This window comes from Oreochromis aureus, linkage group 11 (assembly GCF_013358895.1).
Source record: "Oreochromis aureus strain Israel breed Guangdong linkage group 11, ZZ_aureus, whole genome shotgun sequence".
Classification (NCBI taxonomy): Eukaryota; Metazoa; Chordata; class Actinopteri; order Cichliformes; family Cichlidae; genus Oreochromis; species Oreochromis aureus.
The window spans coordinates 4,160,482-4,186,924 of NC_052952.1; the positions used below are offsets into that span (position 1 = coordinate 4,160,482).

Below are 26,443 nucleotides of genomic sequence, written 5' to 3' on the forward strand. Positions count from 1 at the left end.
CTTCAGTGGTCTCGGCATCAGAATAAAGTCCCCTCCCGCTGTGCTTTTACCTCGGGAGGATCGGCAGCCTTCGCATAGGACCTGATTTTCTGATGATGGTGCACCTCCTTGCATCTGATTTAGCTTGATGAGTGTTTGAAAACTCCAGCTCCAGTAATCAGTCCTGTGATTCATCAGTGGGATATTCTCGGTGAGTGGAGTGACTCACAGGTCTGTACTGACCCCACCCTGCCATGTTGTGTTTAATGGTCTTGTGTCAGAGAGAAGATGGCATTACTGTAGCTTTAGTGTGTAGCCTGAGGTGTGCTCTGAGTTAATTGCTTGATACCCAACTAATGGCACTCATGAGCCACCCAGAAAAGCTCTAGTTTCACTGTCTCAGTGGGTGGGGATGCAGTTTCACACATAAGAAGCAAACCGAGCCAAATATAATCCAAATATGAGGCAGATACTTAGTAATAATTTAATGTAAGGGCACAGCCCCCATGAAACTCCATAGTGAAACAAATGACATTCCACCCATTTTCAAGGTACAGAGAGGAAAACTTCATTAGACCCACTTCAGTCATTCTGCAAACAGCTGAGTGGGTCAAAATTGCCCTCACCAGCTCCATATGACTTGGAAATACTTTCACATGAGCTTGCATATTTCCTCTCTCCATATCGATCAAAGCACGGAGAGAATAAAAACAGATAGGATGTCTTTTACGATCGATGCCTGTGTTAATGTTCAGTCCGGATCTAAGGAAGAGGAAACAGAGAAGGGAGTGGGGTGAGATGGGGGTAAACACAATGCACATCTGCTTGACATCCTCAGTCCATCTCACACCTGAAGTCCTCACTCTCCTCATGCACTGCCTCTGTAATTACCAGTGTGGAAACATATCTGCTGTCATATGTCTGATTCCTGCGAATGAACTGAAAAGATTGAAATGAGAGGAGATACTGGTGAATAAACACAAAGAGCTGGCCTCTGAGCCGCACCTCTACATATGAGTGCCCTCTAGTGGCAGCAAGAGGAAAGTACGCTGGTGAACAGGAACACACGAATCATTTCTCTTTCTGGAACAGGGGCTGATGAGGAGAGCTTAAGGGAAAATATATACATATATGTATATATAGATTCATCTGTCACCTTTGCTCCATTCAAATGAAAAGCAAAAGAAGGAAAAGTGTTGCATCGCTGATTAAACATATGATGCAAACCCAAGTTAGAGTGAAATTATTCATGTGCAACTGAAAAAAAGGGAAGAAAGTGGACAGTGAGTCTGAGCTAAGGTATGCTACTTTACGTCACTATGTAAGATCCATAAAATAATCAAAGTGTTTGAATTTTACACAACACTGCTTTTTCTCTGGCATTTATTTTACATACACCACTGTCACTAACACTGTTATCCAAGAATGCCACTGGATAACAGTACCAGCAACATCACTTTCTGCCTCTTTAAGCTTTGAGTCTGTCTTCCAAATTCAGTCACATTAAAGCATTTCATTGTGAAAACAGCTATTATAAATACATTCCTAGAAAGTCTTCTGAACCTACACAGACTTTCCACCAGTTTATTCAACATTTCAATAAGCTAATCAACTGCCAATTAGACATCACCCCCATTAAATTTGAGAAAATGGGTGTCCCAGGCTTTTTGTCCAATAATATTGAAGCAGTGTGGGATCATCTTAGAAATGTCCTTGAAGAAGCCTGTATCAAAAGTACCCTTATTACTGAAGGGTACTTTTTGCATATCTGCATGTTCTCGCTGTCTTAAATGTCCATCTGTGGTTGCTGGTGGTGACCTGTGCTGGTTTAATCTGGGCTTCAGTTTCAGCAAGAGAATTTAATAATAATAATGCTAATACATTTTATTTAAAAGCACCTTTCAGAACACTCAAGGACACTGTACACAGCAGAACAGAGCAAGCATAAAAAAAAGGCAGTTTACAAAATCCTAAAACATAAAAATAGATTTAAAATAGGAGGATGGAAAAGGTTATGTGGGATAAGCAATTTTGAACAGGTGAGTTTTGGGTCTAGACGTCAAAAGAGAAAAGGAAGTGATATTTCTTATATCAGGAGGTAGGGAATTCCAAAGTCGAGAAGCAGAGCAGCTGAATCCCTGCCCCCCAGAAGTGTGTTACTTTACCACCATTAGAAGGTATGTGCGTTTCTGTAAATATGGTCACTTCACTCCCAAAAAAAAAAAAAAAAAAGCAAATCTGAAAACCAGCAATTACTGTCATTGTGGCTACATTTGTCTTTTAATAGTCTATGACAACAATCCGTAGAGCGCGCCAAATATTGCATATTGTAACAGTAGCCACTGTTCCAGTAAGGCTGTATAGATCCACACTGCCAGGCTATACTGCCTGCATTACATGACACGCTCCATAACACAGACTATCATAAAGCTACTTTCAGCTGCTCCCTTGTTCACAGGAGGTCATCACAACAGAAAGCTCCACATTTAATTTGAAAGATTTTTTTTTTTTTTTTTTTTAAATTTAAACCAGATGTCCTTCCTAATGCTAAGCCAACAAGGTTTTTGTCTCCTTCCAGGATTGTTTGCCAGGCAAATGTGCAGAACACTACACTATGATGCCACTTTAGTTTCTATATAAATATATCTAACTTGTGCAGATAGAGCAGTCAAAAACAGGAGGAGTACAACACAGGGTTTATGGTGATATTCAGTTATTGCAGATGAAATGACCACTTGTGTTTGACAGGAAAGCACATTACAGAGGACACATGCTATTATTGGAAGCAGATTCATCGAAAACCTCTTCCTGTTGCTGATGCAGTGGTCCTGTATACCGAGGTTTTGTATCTGTATCAGAATCAAATGGGAAAAACCACAAACCATAGGCTGAACACAATGCATGGGACACCAAATACATGACATTGTAACTGTAACTCCTAAATACCCGTTGTGCTTCAGTCAGACATCACTCAAATGATCATATTAATATTCATCATTATTATTGCAGCTGTCACTGGATTTATGAAATAAGCATGCTAAAATATTCATTCTCAGTATCTCACAGAAATAGAAAAAAAAAATGTGATAATTTATCTCTCAATAGTTTTTACATGAAATGGTTTATAAATGGTATTGAAAGGTGATAATCACCTGCATTCACTTAACACTGAAGTTACTGCATTTGGGAGAGTTCAAAAAAACCTTTATAACAAGGGGGAAAAAAAAAAAAAAGGTGACGCCACAGCCACGATTCTGTGTGCTGCATAATAAGCATGTGATGGAGGCCAACAGGCCCTGATCAGTGATGTCAACTCAGAGTTACCATTCACCAAGTTTCCAAGAATACAGCTGACTCACTGGTCAGATGATACAACATGTACGAGTCACACCAGGTCACTGTTCACTTTGCAATATTTTTAATGTGCAAACACTTATTTTTGTGGGATTCTGAGGTTCCACAGTGTGTGACAGAGTGATGTCCGTCCCCCTTTTTCCCCCCCACTAGAGTTCAACATTCAAGCTTGTCTCCGCTTTCATTCCAGTTTGTTACATGCTTCCAAGACCTTGTAGTTAAAGTCCTCAGGCTGGTCGGCATACACATAGTGTCCGGCTCCACGGATTGTCTGCAGGAAGGAAAGAGAATCAGAAGGGAAGCAGCAAATTAAAAATTATGGAAACTATATAAAGGCATGTCATAAAGGGAGGTCATGATTTTAACGAGGAGGGCTGGGTCTCCGGTTTATAGCCTTCATAAAACAAAGATGGAAAGTAACATTCAAATTTAAAGCATGCATCAATCAGTTTCATTTCAAGCCTCCATACAGTCAGTTCCACGGTTCTTCATGGCAGAAAAATGTACCTTTGATGCGTCAATATACACATAAGCGTGATTGCTCCACATGCAATTAAGGCACTGAATCTGTGGAACTCTGCTAAAATGAGAGGTTTTCTTATAAATAATTCATTAAACAAATGTATTTTAAGCTTAAGTAAACTAAACCCCATGTACAAAAACAACAAATCAGTCTTTTGTCCAGTGATTTTTATTTGATGAAGCCTCAAATTTTTTGTTTTGTTCAGTCAAAACCTCCAACTTTTACGGAGTAGTATTTTTTTATAATTAAAAAAAATAAATGAAATAAAATTATATAGTGAAACAAATTGATCAGCCCTCTTGTGATACAGCATACATCCTCTTTATTGCACGAGGCTGTAACCATAGCCAGCCAGTTCATTTTGTGCAAATCCACTCTTCCAAGTGGCTTTCTGCACTCTTTTCAACATCCATGTACAGATCACTGCACCGTTTCTGTGCTAAAGAGGCATCATTTCTGTCCTCGTTACTAAAACAGATTCTGAAGGAACATTTCACTAACTCAGAGGGTCTAGCAACCCTCTGAGTTAGTGGCAGTGTGTGTTGAAACAACAGCTGTAATCTCCACATTTCGACTTTTCTCAAAAAAGGTTGGGAGGCTTTAAACTTGAAATTTCGACTTTGTTTTCAATCAATAATAATATATTATCAATTTTTTTTTTTTCCCCCATTTAATGTGGCCGTAATACTCTGTTGTAGAGGTCAGACAGTGACTGTTTCTTTGTTTGCAGCAGCCTCTAGTTTTTTTTGTTTGTTTGTTTGTTTGTTTTTTTAAATGGACATTTTTCCCCATGAATCTACACTCATTAACACAGAATTAGGAAGTGAAAATGTCTCGAGTCTGTTCTAATGAAAATTTCTTTGCATATCATAATATTTCAGTGTCTGTTTTGCACCCGTCTAGGCAGCTGCTCATCCAGTCTTCCTCAGACTTGACAGGTGTATGAAAGCAACTGCCCATTCTTTTCCCCTAAGTGCCAAACCCTTACCACAACTCTCACCTAGTCCTAAAGGCCATTACACAGAATGTGCTGCGAAACAGTGACCCAAAATTCCAAAATGCCATGTAACATATACATCGGTGTGAAAAAAGTGTTTGCCATTTTTTTGCATGTTTGTCACATTTAAATATTTCAGATCTAACAAGTTTAAAAATTAGACAAAGATGACAAGTAAACACAAAATGCAGTTTCTAAATGAAGGTGTTTATTATAAAGGGGAAAAAAAATCCAAACCTAAATGGCCATGTGTGAAAAAGTGATTGCCCCGCCCCCCTCCCATTATAATTAATGGTAGTGTATCACATCTTTGGAAAGTCAAGTTCAATTTCTCTAGCCACACCCTGATTACTGCCACCCCTGTTCTCAATCAAGACATTACTTTAATACGACCTGACAAAGTGGAGTAGACAAAAATGTCCTCAAAAGCCAGACATCATCCCCTGATCCAAGGAAATTCAGGAACAGATGAGAAAAAGTCATTGAGCTCTCAGTCTGGAAAATGTTATAAAGCCATTTCTAGAGCTGTGGGACTCCACAGTCTCCACAGTGAGATCCATTATCTACAAATGGCAAAATCATTGAATGGTGAACCTTAACATAAGTGGCTGGCCAACCAGAATTACCAAGAGCACAGCAACAACTCATCCAAGAGGTCACAAAAGACCTCAGAACAATATCCAAAGACCTGCAGGCCTCACTTGGCTCAGTTAAGGTCAGTGTTCATGACTCCACCATAAGAAAGAGAGTCAGCCCAAAAATGGCCGACATGGCTGAGTTAAAAAAACAAAAAAAACAAAAAACCACCAAACAAAAAAAACCCCCCCACAAAACACAAAACACACAAACAAAACAAACAAACAAAAAAACAGTACTGATCCCAAAGACTTCTGGTGCAAAAAGTAACACTGAAGTGTTCATGACCTCAAGCTGCACACTTGGGTTCTGCAGCAGGACAATGATGCAAAACACACGATCAAGTCCACCTCTGAATGGCTTAAGAAAAACAAAATGAAGAGATTTGAGTGGCTTGGTCAAACTCCTGACATGAATCTGATTGAGATGCTGCGGCATGACCTTAAAAAGGTGGTTCATGCTCAAAAACCCTCCAGTGTGGCTGAATTACAATTCTGTGATAACTGGAGGTGAGTCTTGTACAGCTCTGAAGGAATTCTGACCCACTCATCTTTGCAAACAATTGATTCCAGTTGTTGCTGCTAAGCGTGGCCCAACCAGTTATTAGGTTTGGAAGGAAATCACTTTTTCACACAGAGCCAAGTTTTATTTACACAGACACCTAGAAACTGCATTTTGTGTTTACTTGTGTCATCTTTGTCCAATATTTAAATTTGACCATCTCAAAAACTTAAGTATAACAAACATACGTAATGAACTGGTCCTGATGTTTCTAAACAAGAAAACAAAGAAATGGAGATTCTGGGTTCATCAAGTTCTCACAAGCAGGCAGCAGCAGGGAGAATTTCATGGTTTGATCCAGGAGTTGGAACTGTGTGACGACCACTTTTGTACATATTTCAGGATGTCAGTGGGGCAGTTTAAACTCTTGATATATGTCAGACCACATCTGAGGAGGCAGAGGAGTCATTTCAGAGCCGATTGGCCTAAAGCATCAAGCACCTAAAGTATCAAGCTGTGTGTCTGAGGTAAAAAGTATTATTTTACTATTTTATATACAGATTACCAGTTCACTTTGAGCTACAGAACAGTTGTTGTCGTCAAATGCAGTTGGTTGGATCTGTGCAGCTGGATCTAAAAAAAAAAAATCAAGCTTGATACAAAATAAATAAATCTTAGCAATAAAGCAGGTTTTGAAGAAGTGTGAAGAAATTAGTTCCAAGTTTAGAAAGTCTACAAAAATGTCATCACACTGATGATCTGAAACCCAAATTCAGAAAGACAGTTGGATTTTTTTTGAAGCCTGAACAATGAAAGAACTGCCAGGAAATTCACTTTAAAAATTTGTTTTCAAAACTGTTTTTTGGCAATTTATTCCTTAAAAATGTATTGTGAAATTTAAGTTTTTTGAGGGAAGGGAAAAACAAACAAACAAGCAAACAAACAAAAACCAAAAAAAAAAAAAAACAACTTTGAAGGGATATCAGTCCATCCAGCTACACACAACTTACTATGATGTCCACATGAGCGTGTGGCCTCATCCCTTTGAGGGTGATGCCCGAGATGCTGTCTATGCTGGAGCGGGAGCCATAAATGATGGTGATGGGGATATCAGACTGCAGCTGGTCAATCCTCTGCAACATTGGCCTCTTGGCCCAGCCACATGGCGCAGTCATATTCTTAAAAGCAGTTTCCCCACTGTGACAAGGAAAAGATAATCAATGAGCAGATGACAGAAAATGGAGATGACAAAACATAATACTAGGTAGTAAAACGTGGATCAGAGCAGAAAAGGTGATGAAGAAATTGCTTTCCTGGCCATTTTAGAGACAAATGGCATTAATAAAAGAGAAAGACAGACCTGGGGCTTTGCACGTTCAGGTGGTAGATGTAATCTGGCACAGTGTTGTCAGTGAACACGAGGGAGAACTTTTTCTTGAAGTCGGGTCTTAGTGTTTGCACCAGAGTGGGACCTGCAGGGGACCAGAGAAGAGACAGAGGTCTCAAACGCAAGCATGTAGCCATTAAGAGATGAGGAGTACTCATTACATTTTACATGATTAGTCACACTGGGGAGAGCTCAGGTTTTGGCTTAAATTCCTTTCAAAGTCAAAGCAAAAAACTCCACTGAATGAAATTGTGCTCATCACACCACTTGCTTTAATAAGCAGTTCCTAGTTTTCTGCATGTGCAAAGAGGACATCAGCTGTGATACTGCAACATTAAACTAATATAAAACTATCCCCCCAGTTTCATACTGCATACATTTTCGCTTACTGTCTCCAGAGTTTTCGGCCATTATATTGCATCCTCTTATTTCCATTCTTCTCATTTAAGAAAAAGAAGAAAAAAAAAGAATTTCACATGCTTATCATATCATCTCTATTCCTCATACTTTTGTTGTAGCTTTGCTTTTCCCCCAATATTTTGGTGTGCCACAGCATGGACACATTTTCCTGGGATTATTAAGCTAGTCCGGTTGTGGGTTTGCTTTTAGCACTGTGGTACTTCGTTGTCTTTTAGCACTGTGGTACTTCGTTGTCTTTTAGCACCTTACCCAGTGGTCCTACCAGTCGCAGGCCAGCCAGGGGGTTGAAGGGACTGAACATGGCACCAAGGGCTTTGATCCACACAGGGATGGGCCGGTCTGGTTCTGTCGTCTCCGGATGATCAGGCAAACCCCAGGGCTCAACCAGGACAATGTGCTTTACTCTGTAAGCCAGACGACAACAACAAAAATAAAAGTTAACCTGCTCTTTCAGTTATAAATGGCTTACAGACCTACAACTAAAGGACTCGCAGGAATTTGAGGCAAGCTACAGTCATGTGAGAAAATTAGGACACCCTATGAAAGCCTGTATATTTTAAAATATATTTGGACATATGGATATTCAATATCAATTTTAATGATACTGAGGGATCCAAATAATATAACTAAACAATTAAAAAATAAGAAAAGCCTTTTTAAAACTATGCAAAATGTAATTTAAAAAGAATGCAATTTCTGGTGAGGAATAAAGTAGGACACCCCCACATAAAATGGTTAAAATCAAACACAGGTGTATGATGTCAGGTGCACATGATCAGTACATCATTAACCAGCATTTTAAAAGAGCCTTGCCCAATTTAAACCTCAGATTTAGTTTGGTGTGCTCCTGACTGTTAAAGTGTTGAAGTGAGCGCCATGGTGAGATCTAAATAGTGAGAAAGAAGATTGTGGCGGCTTATTAGTCTAGTAAGGGATTTAAAAAGATCTAGAATTTGACATCAGCCATTCCCCCATCCAGAAAATTGTTTACAAGTGGAGGACATTCAAAACAGCTGCCATCATGCCCAGGTCTGGCCGTCCAAGCAAATTCACCCCAGAGCAGACCGCAAGACGCTCAAAGAAGTCATCCAAAATCCTAAAATGTAATCACGGGAACTACAGCAGGCTCTGGCTACGGTCCTTGTGAAAGTGCATGACTCTACTATCAGAAAGAGACCACACAAGTTTGACTTTCATGGGAGGTGTGCAAGGAGGAAACCTTTGCTCTCTAAGAAAAACATTAAAGGCCAGACTGAAGTTTGCCAGAGCAAACATAGACAAAGACAAAGACCACAACTTCTGGAATAATGTTCTTTGGACAGATGAGTCTAAAATTGAATTATTTGGACACCAGAACAGTAGACATGTATAAACCAAATACTGCCTTCCAAGAAAAGAACCTCATACCAACTGAAGCATGGAGGTGGCAGTATCCTAGTTTGGGGATGCTTTGCTGCAGCAGGACCTGGCCAGCTCACTATCATAGAATCCATCATGAATTCTACTGTGTATCAGAGGGTGCTTGAAGAACATGTGAAACCATCTGTTAAAAAAAATTAAAGCTGAAGCAGAACTGGACACTGCAACATGACAATAAGATAAGATTAACTTTATTTATCCCGAGGGAAATTCTTTTGTTATACACATGCTCAATGCAGCAAGAGAGACAGAGGAACAGAGGAATAAGATATACAATAGAATACTAGTATACAGTAATGACTCAAAGCATACCAGAATATCTACCAAGGACTGGCTAAAAACTAAGAAGTGGAGAGTCCTGGAATGGCCAAGTCAAAGCCCTGATCTTAATCCCATTGAGATGCTGTGGGGTGACTTGAAACAGGCTGTACATGCAAGAAACCCCTCAAACATCTCACAGCTGAAAGAATTCTGCATTGAGGACTGGGGCAAACTTTCTTCTGACTTTCAATGTCAGAGACTGGTAAAAGGCTACAAAAGGCGTCTCGCTGAAGTTATATCAGCCAAAGGAGGCAACACTAGTTATTAGGGGGTAGGGTGTCCTTTTTTCTCCATTGAAATAAACATTTTTGTTCATATCTTTTTTTTGATGTTTCACAAAATGTTCATTTTTGTTGTTTAATTGCAATTACGTCACTTTATTTTCCAGTAACACATAAAATCATGATTGGAAATTATTATGAACCGTTCACATATCAAAGGGCTGATTATTTAATAGGGTTTCCTAATTTTCTCACATGACTGTAAGCATTCAGTGTCCTGGTGCATGCATTATTTTTTACACAGACGTGACTGTGACATAATCTTTTCATCAACAAAGTAAATACATCCCCCAAATATAACTTTTCTGACACAGCATTTTGTTTTGTTTTTGTATTTTTTACAATTTACTAATGGTGACCCATTCTATTCTTGCTTATTTCTGCCGTATATACACAGTTACATTGTGAATGTACATACTAAACAATTCTCAGATAATAAGATTAGAGTATGTACTGTGGACCAAAAACTTTCAGATGGCTCTAAATGCCCAGTTTCAGAGTTTTACTTTTGACTCATGAGGTCACCAAGATCAGATATTCCTAATATGAAAACTTAGACTCCACCTCACAAGGACTGTGTATCAGAAGAAAACTGACTTTAAGGAAGGAGGAAGGGAGCTAAAATGCATTTCAGACATGATGAACCTGAGGAGATGCACCAATAACCAGTTTAATATAAAATAATGCTTATAAGGCTCTAGTATAGCATAAAAATAAACAATGTGGAGCTAGAAATTTCTTACAAAATGCTTAAAACTTGAAATTCTACTTCTGGCTCTGAGACTTTGTAACTAGTTCATCGAGGTTAAGGTAACAGTTTTCATTTGGCTGATTAGATATGGTGACCGTGTGTGTAACCTTATTCTTAAACATCCAGATGAATTCATGTTGCTTAATCTCCCAACCAGCACAGCCAGGTAGATCCTTTATGGCCGTTTTTAGTGCTGCAGAAATATGAACAAAACCAGCTATGGCTACCAAGTCTAACAGGTCACAATCAAGCTAGGCTGATGTTTACATGACACCATGAAGCAGTTTACTTTCATTTTCATAATCAACTGGAAGCTAAACTGACAGGTGATTATAAGCCATTTAAATCTGACATGTCATGGTCTTAATGGACTCTGTACTGGTACAGAGAGCACATTGTTGTGGTTCTCAATATGAATGAAGGCCAAGAAGGGTGGGGGGGACAATGTGCACAGATCGGGAATGCATGTCCCTGATCAAGAGCATCTGAAGTTATAACTTAAAACCATTTGGACCGCTAAGATAACAATAAGAAGACAGGAAGCGGGAATTTTCAGTGTTACTGATGAAGAAGGGTGATAAGGGATTGAGGACATTTTATCAGGCGCTGCTTAGGGAGAGCTGGGTGCATGCTGGAAGCTCCGAGCTGGAGCTGCAGCAGGAGGACATGATTCAGGAGAGATAGAGTCTAGTGGGAGGAGAGAGCGTTTTGGAGGACACTGCTGTTATCACAGGCTGCCAGCACCTAAAGGCACACCGCTACAACTGTAACCTGTACTCATGCTGGCATGTTTTGCTACAATCATGTTAACAGCAAAAGGGCAGAATCATTATTCAGAACAGTGTTCACTGCAGACTCTGCTTTTTTCTCCTCCTAGGCAGGTTCCACTTCATTTGTTCCATTTACAGCAGTGATGAAAGGATTATTCAAATGTATATTATTCTGGTTTTTATAGAGCAATCAACACTCTGCCCACTTGCTCACTGGAGCTCTAAGCTGTAACACATGGCTTTCTTTAGCTGATCTGACCTACAAGCTGCTCTTGGGGACAGAAAATGAGACTTTATGACACAAACTTATTTGATGTGTTGACAAATCAGCTTTCTTGTGTCCACTGACACGTCTCCAAAAGCTGCTCCTGCTAAATGCTCCACTGTATTTTCCATAACAGTCCCTGACAGTATCTGCCTGCTGTTTGCTGTGAGGCAGCAGGTGTAAAGAGGCCCAAACACTTCTGCAGACCAACATTCACACACCACTCTCAAAAGGCAGGATAGAAACAATAGTTACAGATGATATGCAAAGATTATCACAATATTAACTCTGTCCATTTCAGCCACTCTTGCAGATGACAGGAGCTGCTAGCCAACAGTGGACATTAGAAAAGATGAGCTCCTATAATGGAGAGCCTAAAACACTTGCTTTATTATAATAAGAGACTAAAACCTGACTTTAGCTTATGCTACAGTTCTGATCCTGACATTTTACACAAACCTGCCACCTTTCTGTCTCAGACAGTGTGGGTCATGATACAGTAAGATATGAGAAATCCCATTGTCTGCACCCACCTGCCTGGGTATTTAATGGAGTATGACACAGCGAGGTATCCTCCCAGATTGTGGCCAAGAAGTATCATAGACTCCAGACCCACACTGGCCCGCCACTGTTCTATGGACTCGACAAACTGATCCTCTGCTTCTGCTGCATCTGTTGAGAACACAGGCCTGCTGCTCTGGCCAAAACCCAGTAAGTCCAGTGCAAAGACAGGCCGATGCTGGGAGAGATCATCCAGATTCTGGGCCCACAGGCCCACCCCGCCGCCGAAGCCATGCAGCAGAACTAAGGGAGTTTTATCTTTAACATGGTCATTGCAAAAAGTCAGGGTCCACAGAAGATTGTCGTTGGAGATGGGAACGAACTCTTTAGTAAATGCAGCGCTGACATCTGAAAAGAAAAGCACAAGATTACTTTTAAGTTCAAGAACATTACAATGGGTCAAATATTCCATTTCACATTAATCTAAATACCATCTCTTTTTTGATACTACTGAATCAATCAGGTGTCTTCACTAAAAGTGAGATTCTCTAGAAAGGTTTTTTTTTAAAAACAAACAAAAAACACACAACAAAAAACACACAACAAACAAACAAACAAACAAACCAACAAACCAACAAACAAACAAACAAACACTACTCTTACTACACAGAGGAAGAGATGTGGCAACAAGCTCAAACAAGAGCAATGTGATTTCTCACATTTACTGGTTCCTTAGTAACATCCTGCAGGCACAGTTGGGTTAAAGTCATTCACAGAAAACAGCCCCTGAACTTCTTATTGATTTTTCAAAGCTGTAATCATCAATCACTTTATTTATAAGTTCTATTCTACTGTGGTTAATGTTCTCTACTTGTTGTCACGACATTTTCTGGAAGACAGACAGTAGAACAGTGCTCTGCACATCTAATATTCCTTTCAATTTTGAGCAATGAAAGTCATGAGTTACTTTTTCCTGAGCTGTTTGTAGTCTTAGATAAGACACATACTTTCCAAGTGATCTCAGACTTTGAGACACATTTTGTCATTAGCATGAAACACGCGAAGGCCCAATGTATCTGCTCAGTTCATTATTATTTTACGTCATCAATTGCCTTTTTGAGGACTTAAAGATGCTAAAAAACTCATGAAATTTTGCACATGTGAAAATCTGTTGAAAATGTACATATTTTATTGGTTACTCATGTACAGAGTATCAAATGGTTCAATAGTGCCACATACCTGGGCCATATTAAATTGCAACGCTTTTGAGCTTTCTTCAAAGGGTGTGGCCGTGGCACCACGGCGAACTTCAACCAGTCACCATGAAATTATAATTTGCTCTTATTTACACATACATTGTCCAATCTGGACCAAACTTCCCACATTTGATAAGGCTCCGCCCCTGAACACATTTCTCCTGTCATATTTGATGGTGGTCACTGCACCACCTAGTTGGAACAAGAAATGTCATGTTATGTTATGCACTTTGGGCTACAGTTTTAAGGTGACTGACAAAAGCAACCTCAAATTTGCCCAGGAAAGTCTTAAGGTGTTGGTCATTGCTGCTTGCAGATTTAAATCATATTTACAAAAAGCTATTTGATTTCTAGCCGATACAGGTTTTGTTAAGCAAAACAGGTTGTGTTTGAGGGAGTGACCACAGGTGGGTGAGTTTTTACTTTTGCACACTGTACAAAAAGTTGGTTTTAAATTAAAAAAAATAATAATAAAAATTATTATTATTATTATTAATTATTATTATTATTATTATTATTATTATTATTATTATAATAATAATAATAAAATACACTGAGTTAATCCTTACACTGCAGCATCTTCTCCTCTGAAGCTTGCAGATGGCTCTTTGAAGTTGGACACCACGATGGCAGCCAGTTGGGAATCCAGCACCACCTACGTACACAAAAGCACCACAATATGAATATGAATGGTTTGCCTTATATTAATATTTCAAACGTTCATCATTATAATAATGATTAATAACAACCACCACCACCACCACCATCATCATGCTACTTTGGGGTACTCACAGTCGAAGGGCTAAGATTCATAACAAACCTGCACCACAGAACATTGACTCCTAGCTAACCAGACTCTTACTGTATGGTCCTCATTTAACTCATTTCTCATCTTTCTACCGCTTGGACTGCTTTTTGCAACACGCTAAACAATCAGGGTTACGAACAGGTTAAGAAAGCAAAAAACAGGCTTGATACACAAAATTGCCATCAGAATTTATCACAGATGCTGTGAAAAATGTAGTGATTTAAAGGTGTGAACATACACCATAAGACTGTAGCCTTATGGTATAGGTTTTTGTAGGAGTTTCCTTTCCAGAGTGCAAAATTTGGGTAAAAAATAAATAATCCAAATATGATTTAATAACAAACACAACTAGAGTCACAGACTTAAAAATCTGTCTAATTTAACAGCTCTGATCACCCCCCCATGAAGGTTTTACTGTTTGGGGAGTTCATTTGTCTTATGGTCATTTTAAGACTGTCCTCCACCCCCCATGGCCGTTGTTTTCTTTTCCAAATCATTACACATGATGCTTGAGCAGCAGGCAGCGAGGAAGGTCCTGAAGGTTCAAGCCAAAACTAGTTGTACTTAATTATTTTTTTTAACTTATAAAAGCACATTTACACTATATGCGCATGTGTTTCTCATCTGGGCTGCTGTTGGGGTTTTCTCTGCATTATTGTAGGGTCTTCACCTTATAATGCAGAACCCCTCAGGGAGATGACTGTGATTTGTGAACTGCACTTTCACTTTTAACCCACTCTCAATGCCTTCTACAAGTCTGGAAACGTACAGTGTCTTGCAAAAGTATTCGGCCCCCTTGAACTTTCCCACATTTTGTCACATTACAGCTACAAACATGAATCAATTTTATTGGAATTCCACGTGAAAGACCAATACAAAGTGGTGTACACGTGAGAAGTGGAACGAAAATCATATGTGATTCCACACATTTTTTACAAATAAATAACTGCAAAGTGGGGTGTGCGTAATTATTCAGCCCCCTGAGTCAATACTTTGTAGAACCACCTTTTGCTGCAATTACAGCTGCCAGTCTTTTAGGGTATGTCTCTACCAGCTTTGCACATCTAAAGACTGAAATCCTTGCCCATTCTTCTTTGCAAAACAGCTCCAGCTCAGTCAGATGAGATGGACAGCGTTTGTGAACAGCAGTTTTCAGATCTTGCCACAGATTCTCGATTAGATTTAGATCTGGACTTTGACTGGGCCATTCTAACACATGGATATGTTTTGTTTTAAACCATTCCATTGTTGCCCTGGCTTTATGTTTAGGGTCATTGTCCTGCTGGAAGGTGAACCTCGGCCCCAGTCTCAAGTCTTTTGCAGACTCCAAGAGGTTTTCTTCCAAGATTGCCCTGTATTTGGCTCCATCCATCTTCCCATCAACTCTGACCAGCTTCCCTGTCCTTGCTGAAGAGAAGCACCCCCAGAGCATGATGCTGCCACCACCATATTTGACAGTGGGGATGGTGTGTTCAGAGTGATGTGCAGTGTTAGTTTTCCACCACACATAGCGTTTTGCATTTAGGCCAAAAAGTTCCATTTTGGTCTCATCTGACCAGAGCACCTTCTTCCACATGTTTGCTGTGTCCCCCACATGGCTTGTGGCAAACTGCAAACGGTTTTCTGTTAACAATGGCTTTCTTCTTGCCACTCTTCCATAAAGGCCAACTTTGTGCAGTGCACGACTAATAGTTGTCCTATGGACAGATTCCCCCACCTGAGCTGTAGATCTCTGCAGCTCGTCCAGAGTCACCATGGGCCTCTTGGCTGCATTTCTGATCAGCGCTCTCCTTGTTCGGCCTGTGAGTTTAGGTGGACGGCCTTGTCTTGGTAAGTTTACAGTTGTGCCATACTCCTTCCATTTCTGAATGATCGCCTGAACAGTCCTCCATGGGATGTTCAAGGCTTGGGAAATCTTTTTGTAGCCTAAGCCTGCTTTAAATTTCTCAATAACTTTATCCCTGACTTGTCTGGTGTGTTCTTTGGACTTCATGGTGTTGTTGTTCCCAATATTCTCTTAGGCAACCTCTGAGGCCGTCACAGAGCAGCTGTATTTGTACTGACATTAGATTACACACAGGTGCACTATTTAGTCATTAGCACTCATCAGGCAATGTCTATGGGCAACTGACTGCACTCAGACCAAAGGGGCTGAATAATTACGCACACCCACTTTGCAGTTATTTTTTGTAAAAATGTTTGGAATCATGTATGATTTTCGTTCCACTTCTCACGTGTACACCACTTTGTATTGGTCTTTCACGTGGAATTCCAATAAAATTGATTCATGTTTGTAGCTGTAATGTGACAAAATGTGGGAAAGTTCAAGGGGGCCGAATACTTTTGCAAGCCACTGTAAATTTCAATGCCTTTTGAACAGGTTTTTGTTAATCGGGGTGTTGCTGCTCATTTATATTGCTCTGCACTGATAAACAACCATTTACTCTCAGCCTGTTAACATACATGTGTTAGACTCAATTGTTGGAGACGCAATTACTTGATAAACCCGTGAGTTTGCCAGGGTTATCAAAATGCAGGAGACACCCTGTGTGTTATTGTGAAAGGTAAGTTAAAGAGTCACAAAAAGTTTAAGTTTAGTTCTCCCTTTGCTTACATTCCATTACTCTACAAAGTCTCATGAAAATCACCCAGCTGAAAGGAAACTGGACCTGCACAGTGACACATACAAACAAACAAAGTGAGGCTACAATAATGAAAGCTAATGTCTGAGTGGAGGTGGATATTTGTGTAAAAGAGTGTCACACCTGTGTCTGTGTGTGGATGCTCATAGTATTACCTTATTGTTTTATCCACATAGCCCCACACACTGCTGGCCAGACTGGGAACACCAACAGTAGACAGCATTCTATGAATGACCCTGGAGATATAATAAAAGAGTAAGCGCATGAGGGCAAAGGACAGGGACTGGCCGATGACAACGCGTGACAGCAAGACTATCATCTCCATTATTTAAATTATCACGCATTTATTATAACACTTAAAAAACTGTTTATAGTTTTATCAAGTTTTTTGTGCATTTTCGGAGACCTTTTTATGCACATGAATATAAAAATATTCGCGCCACTGCAAAACTCTTGTTTAAAACCGGTTTTCCAATTTGCTCTACTATCTCTGAGGCAAAACAAACATGGCAGTCCAGCGGCTTTGCAATAAAAGCGTTATTTTACTTCTGTGGACCACACCGACAATATCTTCAAAGCACCGGCGAGTGTTTTCAACGACCTTCTGCAGTCTTCGAGCACTCTCATTTACTACGGTCGACTTTACGAAAAGCCAGCAATTAACTAATGAGGGGGGGGGGGGCAGGTTTACCTTGACCCAAGTGGTGCCTCTCTCTAACAGCTGTCTAACTTTCTGAGGGACGGTCGACAACAACACTCGGGCATTTTCAGGAAAAGTGCACAGTGTCGCTACTCCAATAACACTTACTGTCTGTTAAATAATAAAGGAACATTACCGTGGATATACATACTCTGGCAGACCGGGGAATGTGATAGGTTAATAGAAATACTCACCCTCTGTTCTCGATCACCGCTTGCTCAGCCATAGCGTGACAGTCCCCGAGACGCGTCTCTCAGTCACGTGGGTCTGACGTAGCTGCCGAGCTTGTGTGCATTTCATTTATAGCGTCAGCTGACTGAGACGAGGGGGGGGGCGATATTCCTGCTTTATTCCTACTGTGGATCCACCTATCTCCGCTTCGTTTCTTCCTAGTAAGAAAAACAAACGCACCCAGGAAGAGATTGCGGAACTGCCGTGTCTGTTATGCCTAAACATTGCTGCTGATCGGGGAAGTGGGTTTTGGTAAGTATTTAAACTCCGTTTTGTGTTCCTTGTTTTACATTACTCGGGTATTTAAAAGTAACACAAGAGTGTTGAGCTTGCGCGGACAGCTGCTGGTGCTGTTCAGCTCTTCGGTTCCGTTCTTACGGTGAATCATCCTGCAAGTCATTAGGAATGTTCTCAACAGTCTTTAAACTCATTTATCTTGCTGAGCTGATATTTTTCAGGTCTTATCTTTAATGGGGATAGGTACTCATGCACATGTAACCTGCAGCATAAAGATACATGTAGAAAAAAGTTTAATTTACAGTGTTGTGCAAAAGTCTTGAGCCACACATCGTTTAGATTGTGCTAGGCGAATGAGGTGTGATTTATGTGCAAACATAATCAGAAGCACAGTATACAGACTTAAAAGTCAATATTGGGTATGACAACATTTATTTTTCCACACAGCTGAACTCTCTGAGGCTGCTTGCTTTGTTATTTATTTAAGTGGTCTTCAGAAACAGGCTTCTTGAAGGGTGTTTGCCTTTCATTCCGTTTTCTGTGAAGATGAATAACGCTGAGATTTGGGCTCCAAGGAGGCCAATCCATGATGGATGGATGTGTTCCATTATATTTGTTTCCATCAAGGTATGCCTTTACTGCATTCACAGTGTTTTTGGGATCATTGCCACAATTAAATATTTAGCTGCTATCAATCAGAAGCTCTCCAGATGGACAAATCTTTTCTGCATTCATAATTCTACCAGTTTTGACAGGATCTTCAACACCACCATGCCTCCACTGTGTTTTCCACGTGGCTGTAGTTAGTCACTGTTGTACTTTGATTCTGACCTTTTCTTTACATATTGAAAAAAAAATGAACCAAAAAACTTCAAATGTGGATTTTTCACTCCACTGGTTTTCAGTCCAGTTCTTGTGTATGTTGGCATACCTCAGCCTTTTCTCTCTGTTTCATTTACTAAACAACGGCTTCTTCCATGCTTCCACTGAGACTGTTTCAGATGGTTTCAGTGAACCGTAGCTGGATCAAACTGAAAGTCCTGGGTCTTTGTTGGTTTTTATTGTCTGGTATTGATACATTTTTTGGGGGGTGGTCTGTCACTACTACTTTTGCTCTCATCTGTCCAGTTTCCCTAAATGTTTTAATGACGCACATACATGGACTGTAAGTATTAGTGAAGAGCAGTTGATGTCCAAAGAAAAACTTTTAAAGTACCATGTTTATTTTGTTTTTTTCCTGTTTTGTTCTTTTGTTGTTGTTGTTGTTGTTGTTGTTTTTTGTTTGTTGCTTTTTTTTGGGGGGGTCTTCACTTTTCTTTAAAAATTATTTGTTTTCGTTTTTTGGGTTTCTTGTGGTTTTATTGCTTTCTTACTGCCATATGTTTAAGGTGTTTAAAGTGTTGGATATTTATGAATACAAAATCAAATAAATATGTGTTTACAAAGAAAAACTTTTAAAAACCTTTAGTGGCTGGAGAACTATTTCTCAAAACCACTTTAAAGTAACAATAAACTTTTTGTAACCAAAATACAAAGAAATCAGGGTTGAATCAAGACTTTTGCACGGTACTGGAGTTGTTAATTTTCCCGTAATTTCTCAAAATGTATATATTTAGGTCCGGGGCAAACCTGCATTTTTTTTTCTAATGGCCACCAGGGGGCGATCCCTGTTACCTCTGAATCCTTCTAGTCTAAGGCTGGGTCTGCCCAATTCAGGCGTCGCGTACTACGTACGGTGCGTACTATAAGTGTACGAAGTGCGGACTACGCGTACTACGGTCTAGGTGCGTACTATAAGTTGCCTAGTACAAGATACTAACGGAAACGTTAGAGGCATTGTTTGAAATGGGACATGTCTTGTTGGTCATTCATTTTGTCATGACATCACTTTGGTTGCCTAACAGACCATGATACTGTAAAACATGATTGTTGGGCTTCATTTCGACTGAAACATTTTAAGATTACAGTAAATAACAATTAGCAATGTTGTTTGACACTAAAATGAAGGAGAAAATGTTTATGTATGGTCATTCATTTATGTCATGACACACACACTGATTAGTTGAGTATCTGAGGCTGAGACCACAGGAAATCTTCACTAAAGACATGATTGTTGACAGCTTATATTTAGATGTACTATGAATAAGAGTCATTTGTTCGTTTAACATTAATTACATTTACATGCATTACATACATGTAAAAGGAAAATGTACGAGCTGTGATAACTGTTTCTGATAGAATGAAGAGTAGACTGATATATTAAATATCCCTTTATTGGGTGAGAAAATCATGCCATGTCATAACTGCTTTAAGTTATACAGAATAGATATCAGAGCCTTAAACAGGCTGACTTCTGCTAAATGGGTCAAACTGGGCAGAAAGTATACAAACACATAACATCCTTATAGAATATGATGTAACACTATAGATCAACTTACCCTAGAATATATAAAGCATATAAACAATTACAGCAATATGATGCAACAAACACAGCAGTACTACTAATCCAAAATACTCAAAGCTTCATAGAACTGAAACAAACATTTATTTTTAGGTCCATTCTGCTGCTGATACATACTTTAGGTTTCTGATTAAACTTGTTTCTGCCTTTCATAGTGTTTAACTTGAAGGCCCTGAGTACTTTCTCCCACACTGAAAACACTGGAATGATAAAATTATTTGAACATTACCTAATAAGACTGATTCAGGACAGACAATTAGTTATTTTAAACTTTTCTAGCAGTCCTTCACAAACAGGGAACAGTCTGTCTATTCTCTCCATCTGTCAGCTGCTGCTGGCTCTTCCTCCTCCTCTTCCTCACACACTGCTGAGTTTGTCCTGGTGGATCATCAGGGGTGCAAAGCCTCACAGATGATGTGCAGCAGTGGGTCCCTCAGTCTGTCCTCACTCTGGACACTTGCAGTTGTCACACATGGAAATCAAATGTGTGATAAGATGCAGGATTCAAACACAAGTGTAACTTATAAATACATGTTCATACTTTTATTACACAATCAGAGAGAAAGAAAGAGAGAGTGCAGGACAGACAGACAGGTAACAGTCTCAGGTGTATACACTGCTACAAAACAGCACAAGAGAAGGAGGATTTAGTGTTTGTGTTATTACGAGTGCTAAACAAGAAGAGTTCCCAGATGGTACAGTGGACTTGTTCATTAACATCTTTCTTTCAGCTTAATGAGTGAACTGTCCTTGTTCAAACACACGTTAAAGTCCTTTTGGCTCGACACCACCGAACAGAGGCAGCAATATAACATAGCTAACATTAACAGTGCAGTGAATCCTGCTTGTGCCGTGATATTCAGGACTGCAAACCGAGGAGCATTCATTGACATTCAGCTTGTGTTTGTGGATATATGACTGACTTTAATTACGCACACATTCTCTGTAAGATAAGGTCAACTATATATATGTGTGTATGTATAGTCAATATAAGTAGAGGTTTAAAACCAAGTTAACGCTGAAAGTACAAACATCACTAATGTCACACAACTTTGCTGACGTGTGGCCAACAGTAATGTTTTAATGTTCTTTGTTATTAAACATTCGCACATAAATAAGTGACATCATATACAGTACTTACTTTTGACAGTTCACTCTCCGGCCGCTCCCTTCTGCCGTATTTTGCGGCAAAATTATCCACACCCACCGCCGCGCTATGAATTGTGGGATATATGGGACCACGAAGCGTGCACCGGACCACGCTTGATATTTGGGGAAATCGACGGCGCATTTGGAGTATGCATTTGAAGTACACTTCGAATTGGGACAGCCGTCGTTGTGTGGCGGTGACGTAATCGCACTTAAAATGCGTACTTCAAGCGTGCAGACCCTGAATTGGGACACAGCCTATGCCTACCTAGTCACATACATTCTGTTTCACAACACCAAGATGGAGATGGAAAACACTTACCTCCCGGCTTCATAACGGAGTACACAGTCTGTGATGTCACAATGGCTACGTCCATATTTTATACAGTCTATGTTTGTAATACATGTAAAGAAGAGTTACATGCATATTCCTATATGTTATAACTGTGTTTAATCTCTTCAACAAGTTGACCAAAATGTGATCTTTTTTTAGTGGTTTTTGTGTAATCTTCCTGACAGACACCAGTATTCAAACAAAAGTGGGAGCAAGACTACAGAACTAAAACAGATTCTTGCAGTCATAGCGATTGCTGTCTTTGACCTCCTAATTAAAACACATGAGAACAAAGAAGCTACGGAATGTGAAATGTATATTACTGTATATATATATATATATACACATATATATATATATATATATATATATATATATATATATATATATATATATATATATATATATATATATATATATATATATATATATATTATACTCATACCCTAATATATATATATATATAAATATGTATATATATATATATATATGTATATATATATATATATATACATATATATGTTGCCATTTATTATATGTATAAATATCTGATATATATCAGGATGAAGCATGAATATTATATATATATATATATATATATATATATATATATATATATATATATATATATATATATATATATATTGTGTAACTGCAGATATAATGTTATCAGTGTTATATATATATATGTATATAGATATATATATATATATAGTAAATATATATATATATATATATAATATATAGAAATAATATATATGCCACCTTATATATATATAGTTAACTATATATATATTATATAATATATATATGAATATATATATATATATATACTGATTATATATATATATACTAACCCTAGAAAGATATCCAAAGTTGCCAACTCAATAGTCAGGATGAAGCATGAAGATTTGTTGTGTAACTTGTTTCAGTGTTCGTTAATAAACCACACCTTCATTAAATAAAATGAAACCAGTTACTGATTATAATCCCTAACAGAAAGATATCCAAAGTCAACTCAACAAGCTATGGGATTTGAGTTTTAAACCACACTCATTAAAGACTGCACACCCACACAGGTGTTGTCACTTAAAGCTGCACAGGCGTGGGCAAGGATAGTGGAAATTATGTGATTGATCACACACACAAAGCATGCATTAATGAAATATACAAAGGCTGTTTTTCTTTTTAACAAAACTGGAGGCGTGAGAGATCAATGGAAAGTTCAACTGTTACCTGTAAAACTGGTAATACTTGAAACTCTGGAGACAATACATAGGCTAAAAATAATATAGCACGTGGTTAGGGTACCTGTTCTGAGCACTGACAAATGGTTATATTTAACATTATTAGCGTGTATATGTGCTTTATTCTTACATCCCTTTGTTCTATCAAATCATTCAAATAGTGTGACAGCATTGGTAGGACTGCATGTGTGTGTGCACACAGTACATACAGCAGTAGAGTAGACAGTAAAAAATATCTTAAGGTAAAACCCCATCTGAAATCATAGTGAAGTTTAACCTTCAGCTGGGACTTCCAAGAGCAAACTGATATGGCTGATATCACAGTCACCACATCCATCTTCCATAACCCAACAGATTATTGTAATTATTATAATCCAACATATGGTTAAGATACCCATAAATTGTATAAAAGGTGGACATAGCTTCTGGGTCTGTGGAAATATCTTATACTGTAATTCTTTTTAATGGGCACTAGAGGGCGACACCTGTGTGCCTCTCGTTGCTATAGACGGGCTGCACATAAATGGCCCCCAGGTGCGCATGCGCTGTCAAAATAAAAGACGCGCACCAGATAAGAAGTTGCAACGCGTGTTTGCGTACTTATAAAAGGCACTGTTTTTGTCCGCTAGAGTGGGATTTTGACGGCATATTCTGCACCACATCTTTGTGCGTTTATCATTTGTTTGAAGCCAGCTCACCTCCTGCAACCACTTTTCCGAGAATACGCGCTTCTTTCGGGGTTCGGACTCCTTCTGACATTTCTTTGGAGGTGGAGGAACACCAAAGTAACTGCTTAAAGGAGCTTGCTTGTTTGACATCTTTAAGAGTTCTAAACAAATGTCTGTCCTCCTCCAGAAAATCTTATGTACGCAAACGCGCGTTGCAACTTCTTATCTTGTGCGCGTCTTTTATTTTGACAGCGAATGCGCACCTGCCGGCCACTTATGTGCACCCCTGGCTATAGAAATAGGAGCGCAGCGCTCACGCCTAGCATTGCTCAACAGTTTCTTGATAACTTTGTGGGCCTAGTGACTAATTTCGGCTCATATTGAATAAAACATTAAGTCCACTTTTTAATGACTAAAATTAAGTCCAAATTTTAGTCATTCTAAGTGTCAGAAAGGAGGATTATCACAGTTGTTTCTGTCTGTAATTTCCTCTAACTGAACTGCAAATTTTAATTGAACCCTGTTGTAGATGACATTTCAGGGCTTCTGATCACTTTTTTCAGCGCTACATATTCTTTAATAAAAATTTGAATATGTGTGGCGCTCAGAGCATGAATCATATATAATTTTAGTACTCTCACTCTCACTGTTACTCTCACATGTGCTCAAACACTGCCACTAGGCTAAAATTTGTGCATAATAAATAAGAAAATCTAATTTGGATGTTGAGTCCGTCTCCATAGACTTCCATGTTAAAACGCCCCACAGCACTGGAAAAAATATTTAGTCTTTGATAACTCATCTGCCTAGATGATAAGAATAGTTAGAGGTGTGGCTGCTGTGACTGACAGGTGTTTGGGACACCGGTAGGCGGAGCTAGGCTGTGGTTATGCGTATCGGAGCAATTTTAATGGATTATTTGATTAATATTATGGGTTATTGTGTGAGTGAGACGTGTTCGTGCTTCACTTTTACTTTCACTTTCATCAGTATGTTGCTCAGCACTAATTGGCTGAAATGAGAACCTGTGCCCCTCACTTTACGAATGCAGCTTGCTAATACCAGATAGCTTAGCACTCCACCCTTTCCTGTAGTCGGGTCACTTCTGGATGCGATGTCACGTGGCTGTGTCCGTCTTTTGTTTGGTTTGGATGAAATGTGTCAGCAAATTATTCAGTTCCCTTCAGTTTTATTTATAAAGCGTGAAATCACAGCAGTCACCTCTAGGTGCTTTATAAAATCTTCAACCTTTCCTAACTCTTTTACAGGAAGTGATAGTGTTACAAGTTGACTGCAATAGAAATTTTAAAAAAAATGGCAGTTTAAAAAACTACCCATGTATTTATTTATTTATTTACTTTGAGGACCACCACAGAGAGCTCCTAAATTAGCTTCAGTGGAAAAACAAAAACAAAAAAAAAACAAACCGCTGATCCGTCCCTACAGCAGGAGTGGGGCAGAGGTGGGTGTGACAGCTGACAGTGCTACTCTGTGACGTGGAACACCGGGTGCAGCACGCTTCAAACTCCACACACTCTTCTCTTTTCTTACTGTTCACAATAGATGATCACGGTTCCCGGCCCGAGCCTGGAACACTGCCGCTTCATACAGAGATTTGGGTGAGTGTTGTGCTGGCCCGAACGACACACACACACACACACACACACACACGAACACAGAAGTACGGAAGGAGTAGCAGTCAGCATGTCAGGGCTTTCTTTAACACACAGGCTCCTCCCTTTCTGGGTACAGCAGTCTCAGCTGTTTCTGTCGGTACTCTGGGTCTGTCTCTCCTTACAGTTCATACATGAGCTGACCTGCAGCAGACCCACAGTACGGATTCCACCATACTGTGGGTACAGTACAGTTATTGCAGGGAGGTCCCTGTTCAGACTAGGGAGGGGTAGCTTTGACACACCTTGTGTAAACCTGTTCAATGAACATTGTGACTTTATCTGTCATTTCTTTACCTGTTTTGGGCCAAGATGTCATTTCACACATTACATTACAGTCATGTAAAGACATTTTGAATTTGTTGTACCACACAGCAGGAATTCTAGGAGTCTGTGAATAGGATGAAACTGGGAGCCCAAGACAGACTTTGTTATTGTATTCAACTTGACTTAAGAAAGAAAAATACCATAATACTTCTACTGCGAGTGCCTAAAGAAAAATTGTCATCATGTATGATGGCATACATGATGTTAATGGCAATTTTTATTTCATCTATATTACTGGATAGGTTTTTTTTCTATGATATTACAAGAGAATGTGGGTGTGTATAGCTGTCTGTGTCTATAAGTTAACTTTGTGACAGACTGATGACCTGTCCAAGGTGTACCTCGCCTCTCGCCCTACGACAGCTGTGATAGGCTCTAGCCCCCCCCACCACGACCCTGACAAGGATAAGTAGAAGAGGATGGATGGATATTACCAGAGTTACTAAGTTAAAAAGAGTTGTAAAAATACAGAAACTCCTGATGATTAGGCCTAGCACGAGCTCAGCTTGCCCTGCCAGTCTTGCAGTACACTGAAATTGAAGATGATAGTGACAAACAGGCCTTTCTAGCAGATAGCAGTGTTTCCGTTTATTGGCAATAACAAT

At 39.3% G+C, this 26,443-nt stretch overlaps 2 protein-coding genes across 6 annotated transcripts in view; one reads left to right on the forward strand and one right to left on the reverse strand.

Moving 5' to 3' along the window:
- Positions 1-2,659: 2,659 nt before the first annotated feature.
- abhd5a (abhydrolase domain containing 5a) lies at positions 2,660-17,784 on the reverse strand. 4 transcript variants are annotated; one of them, XM_031751533.2, is made up of 9 exons: positions 17,706-17,784; positions 16,967-17,047; positions 13,931-14,016; positions 12,138-12,513; positions 8,047-8,201; positions 7,351-7,462; positions 7,001-7,187; positions 6,556-6,623; positions 2,660-3,604 (listed from the first exon to the last, which is right to left on the reverse strand). In XM_031751533.2, exons 1-8 carry the CDS (start codon positions 17,735-17,737, stop codon positions 6,570-6,572), a joined length of 1,083 nt encoding a protein of 360 aa, XP_031607393.1. In that variant the 5' UTR covers positions 17,738-17,784; the 3' UTR covers positions 2,660-3,604; positions 6,556-6,569. The 4 variants fall into 4 exon arrangements, with proteins under 4 accessions (XP_031607393.1, XP_031607392.1, XP_031607395.1 ...); XM_039619677.1 differs by lacking the exon at positions 2,660-3,604 and adding an exon at positions 6,234-6,438; XM_031751532.1 differs by lacking the exon at positions 6,556-6,623.
- Positions 17,785-17,877: 93 nt separating this feature from the next.
- Positions 17,878-26,443, forward strand: part of ano10a (anoctamin 10a) — a 46,102-nt gene continuing 37,536 nt past the window's right edge. The window contains exons 1-2 of one of the 2 annotated variants that reach the window (XM_039619575.1): positions 17,878-17,994; positions 25,402-25,457. The gene's annotated coding sequence lies outside the window, so the exon portion shown is untranslated. The remainder of the gene's footprint in view (positions 17,995-25,401; positions 25,458-26,443) is intronic. The other variant, XM_039619576.1, reaches the window with a different exon arrangement.

Excerpts from the sequence above, each read along its gene's own strand:
- abhd5a (XM_031751532.1), bottom strand. The coding sequence starts at position 17,737 with ATGGCTGAGCAAGCGGTGATCGAGAACAGAGG. Across the intron at positions 14,017-16,966 it reads TATGTGGATAAAACAATAAG|GTGGTGCTGGATTCCCAACT; the intron begins GTAATACTATGA and ends TTGTGTACGTAG. Across the intron at positions 7,463-8,046 it reads GCGACTGGTAGGACCACTGG|GTCCCACTCTGGTGCAAACA; the intron begins GTAAGGTGCTAA and ends GGTCCCCTGCAG.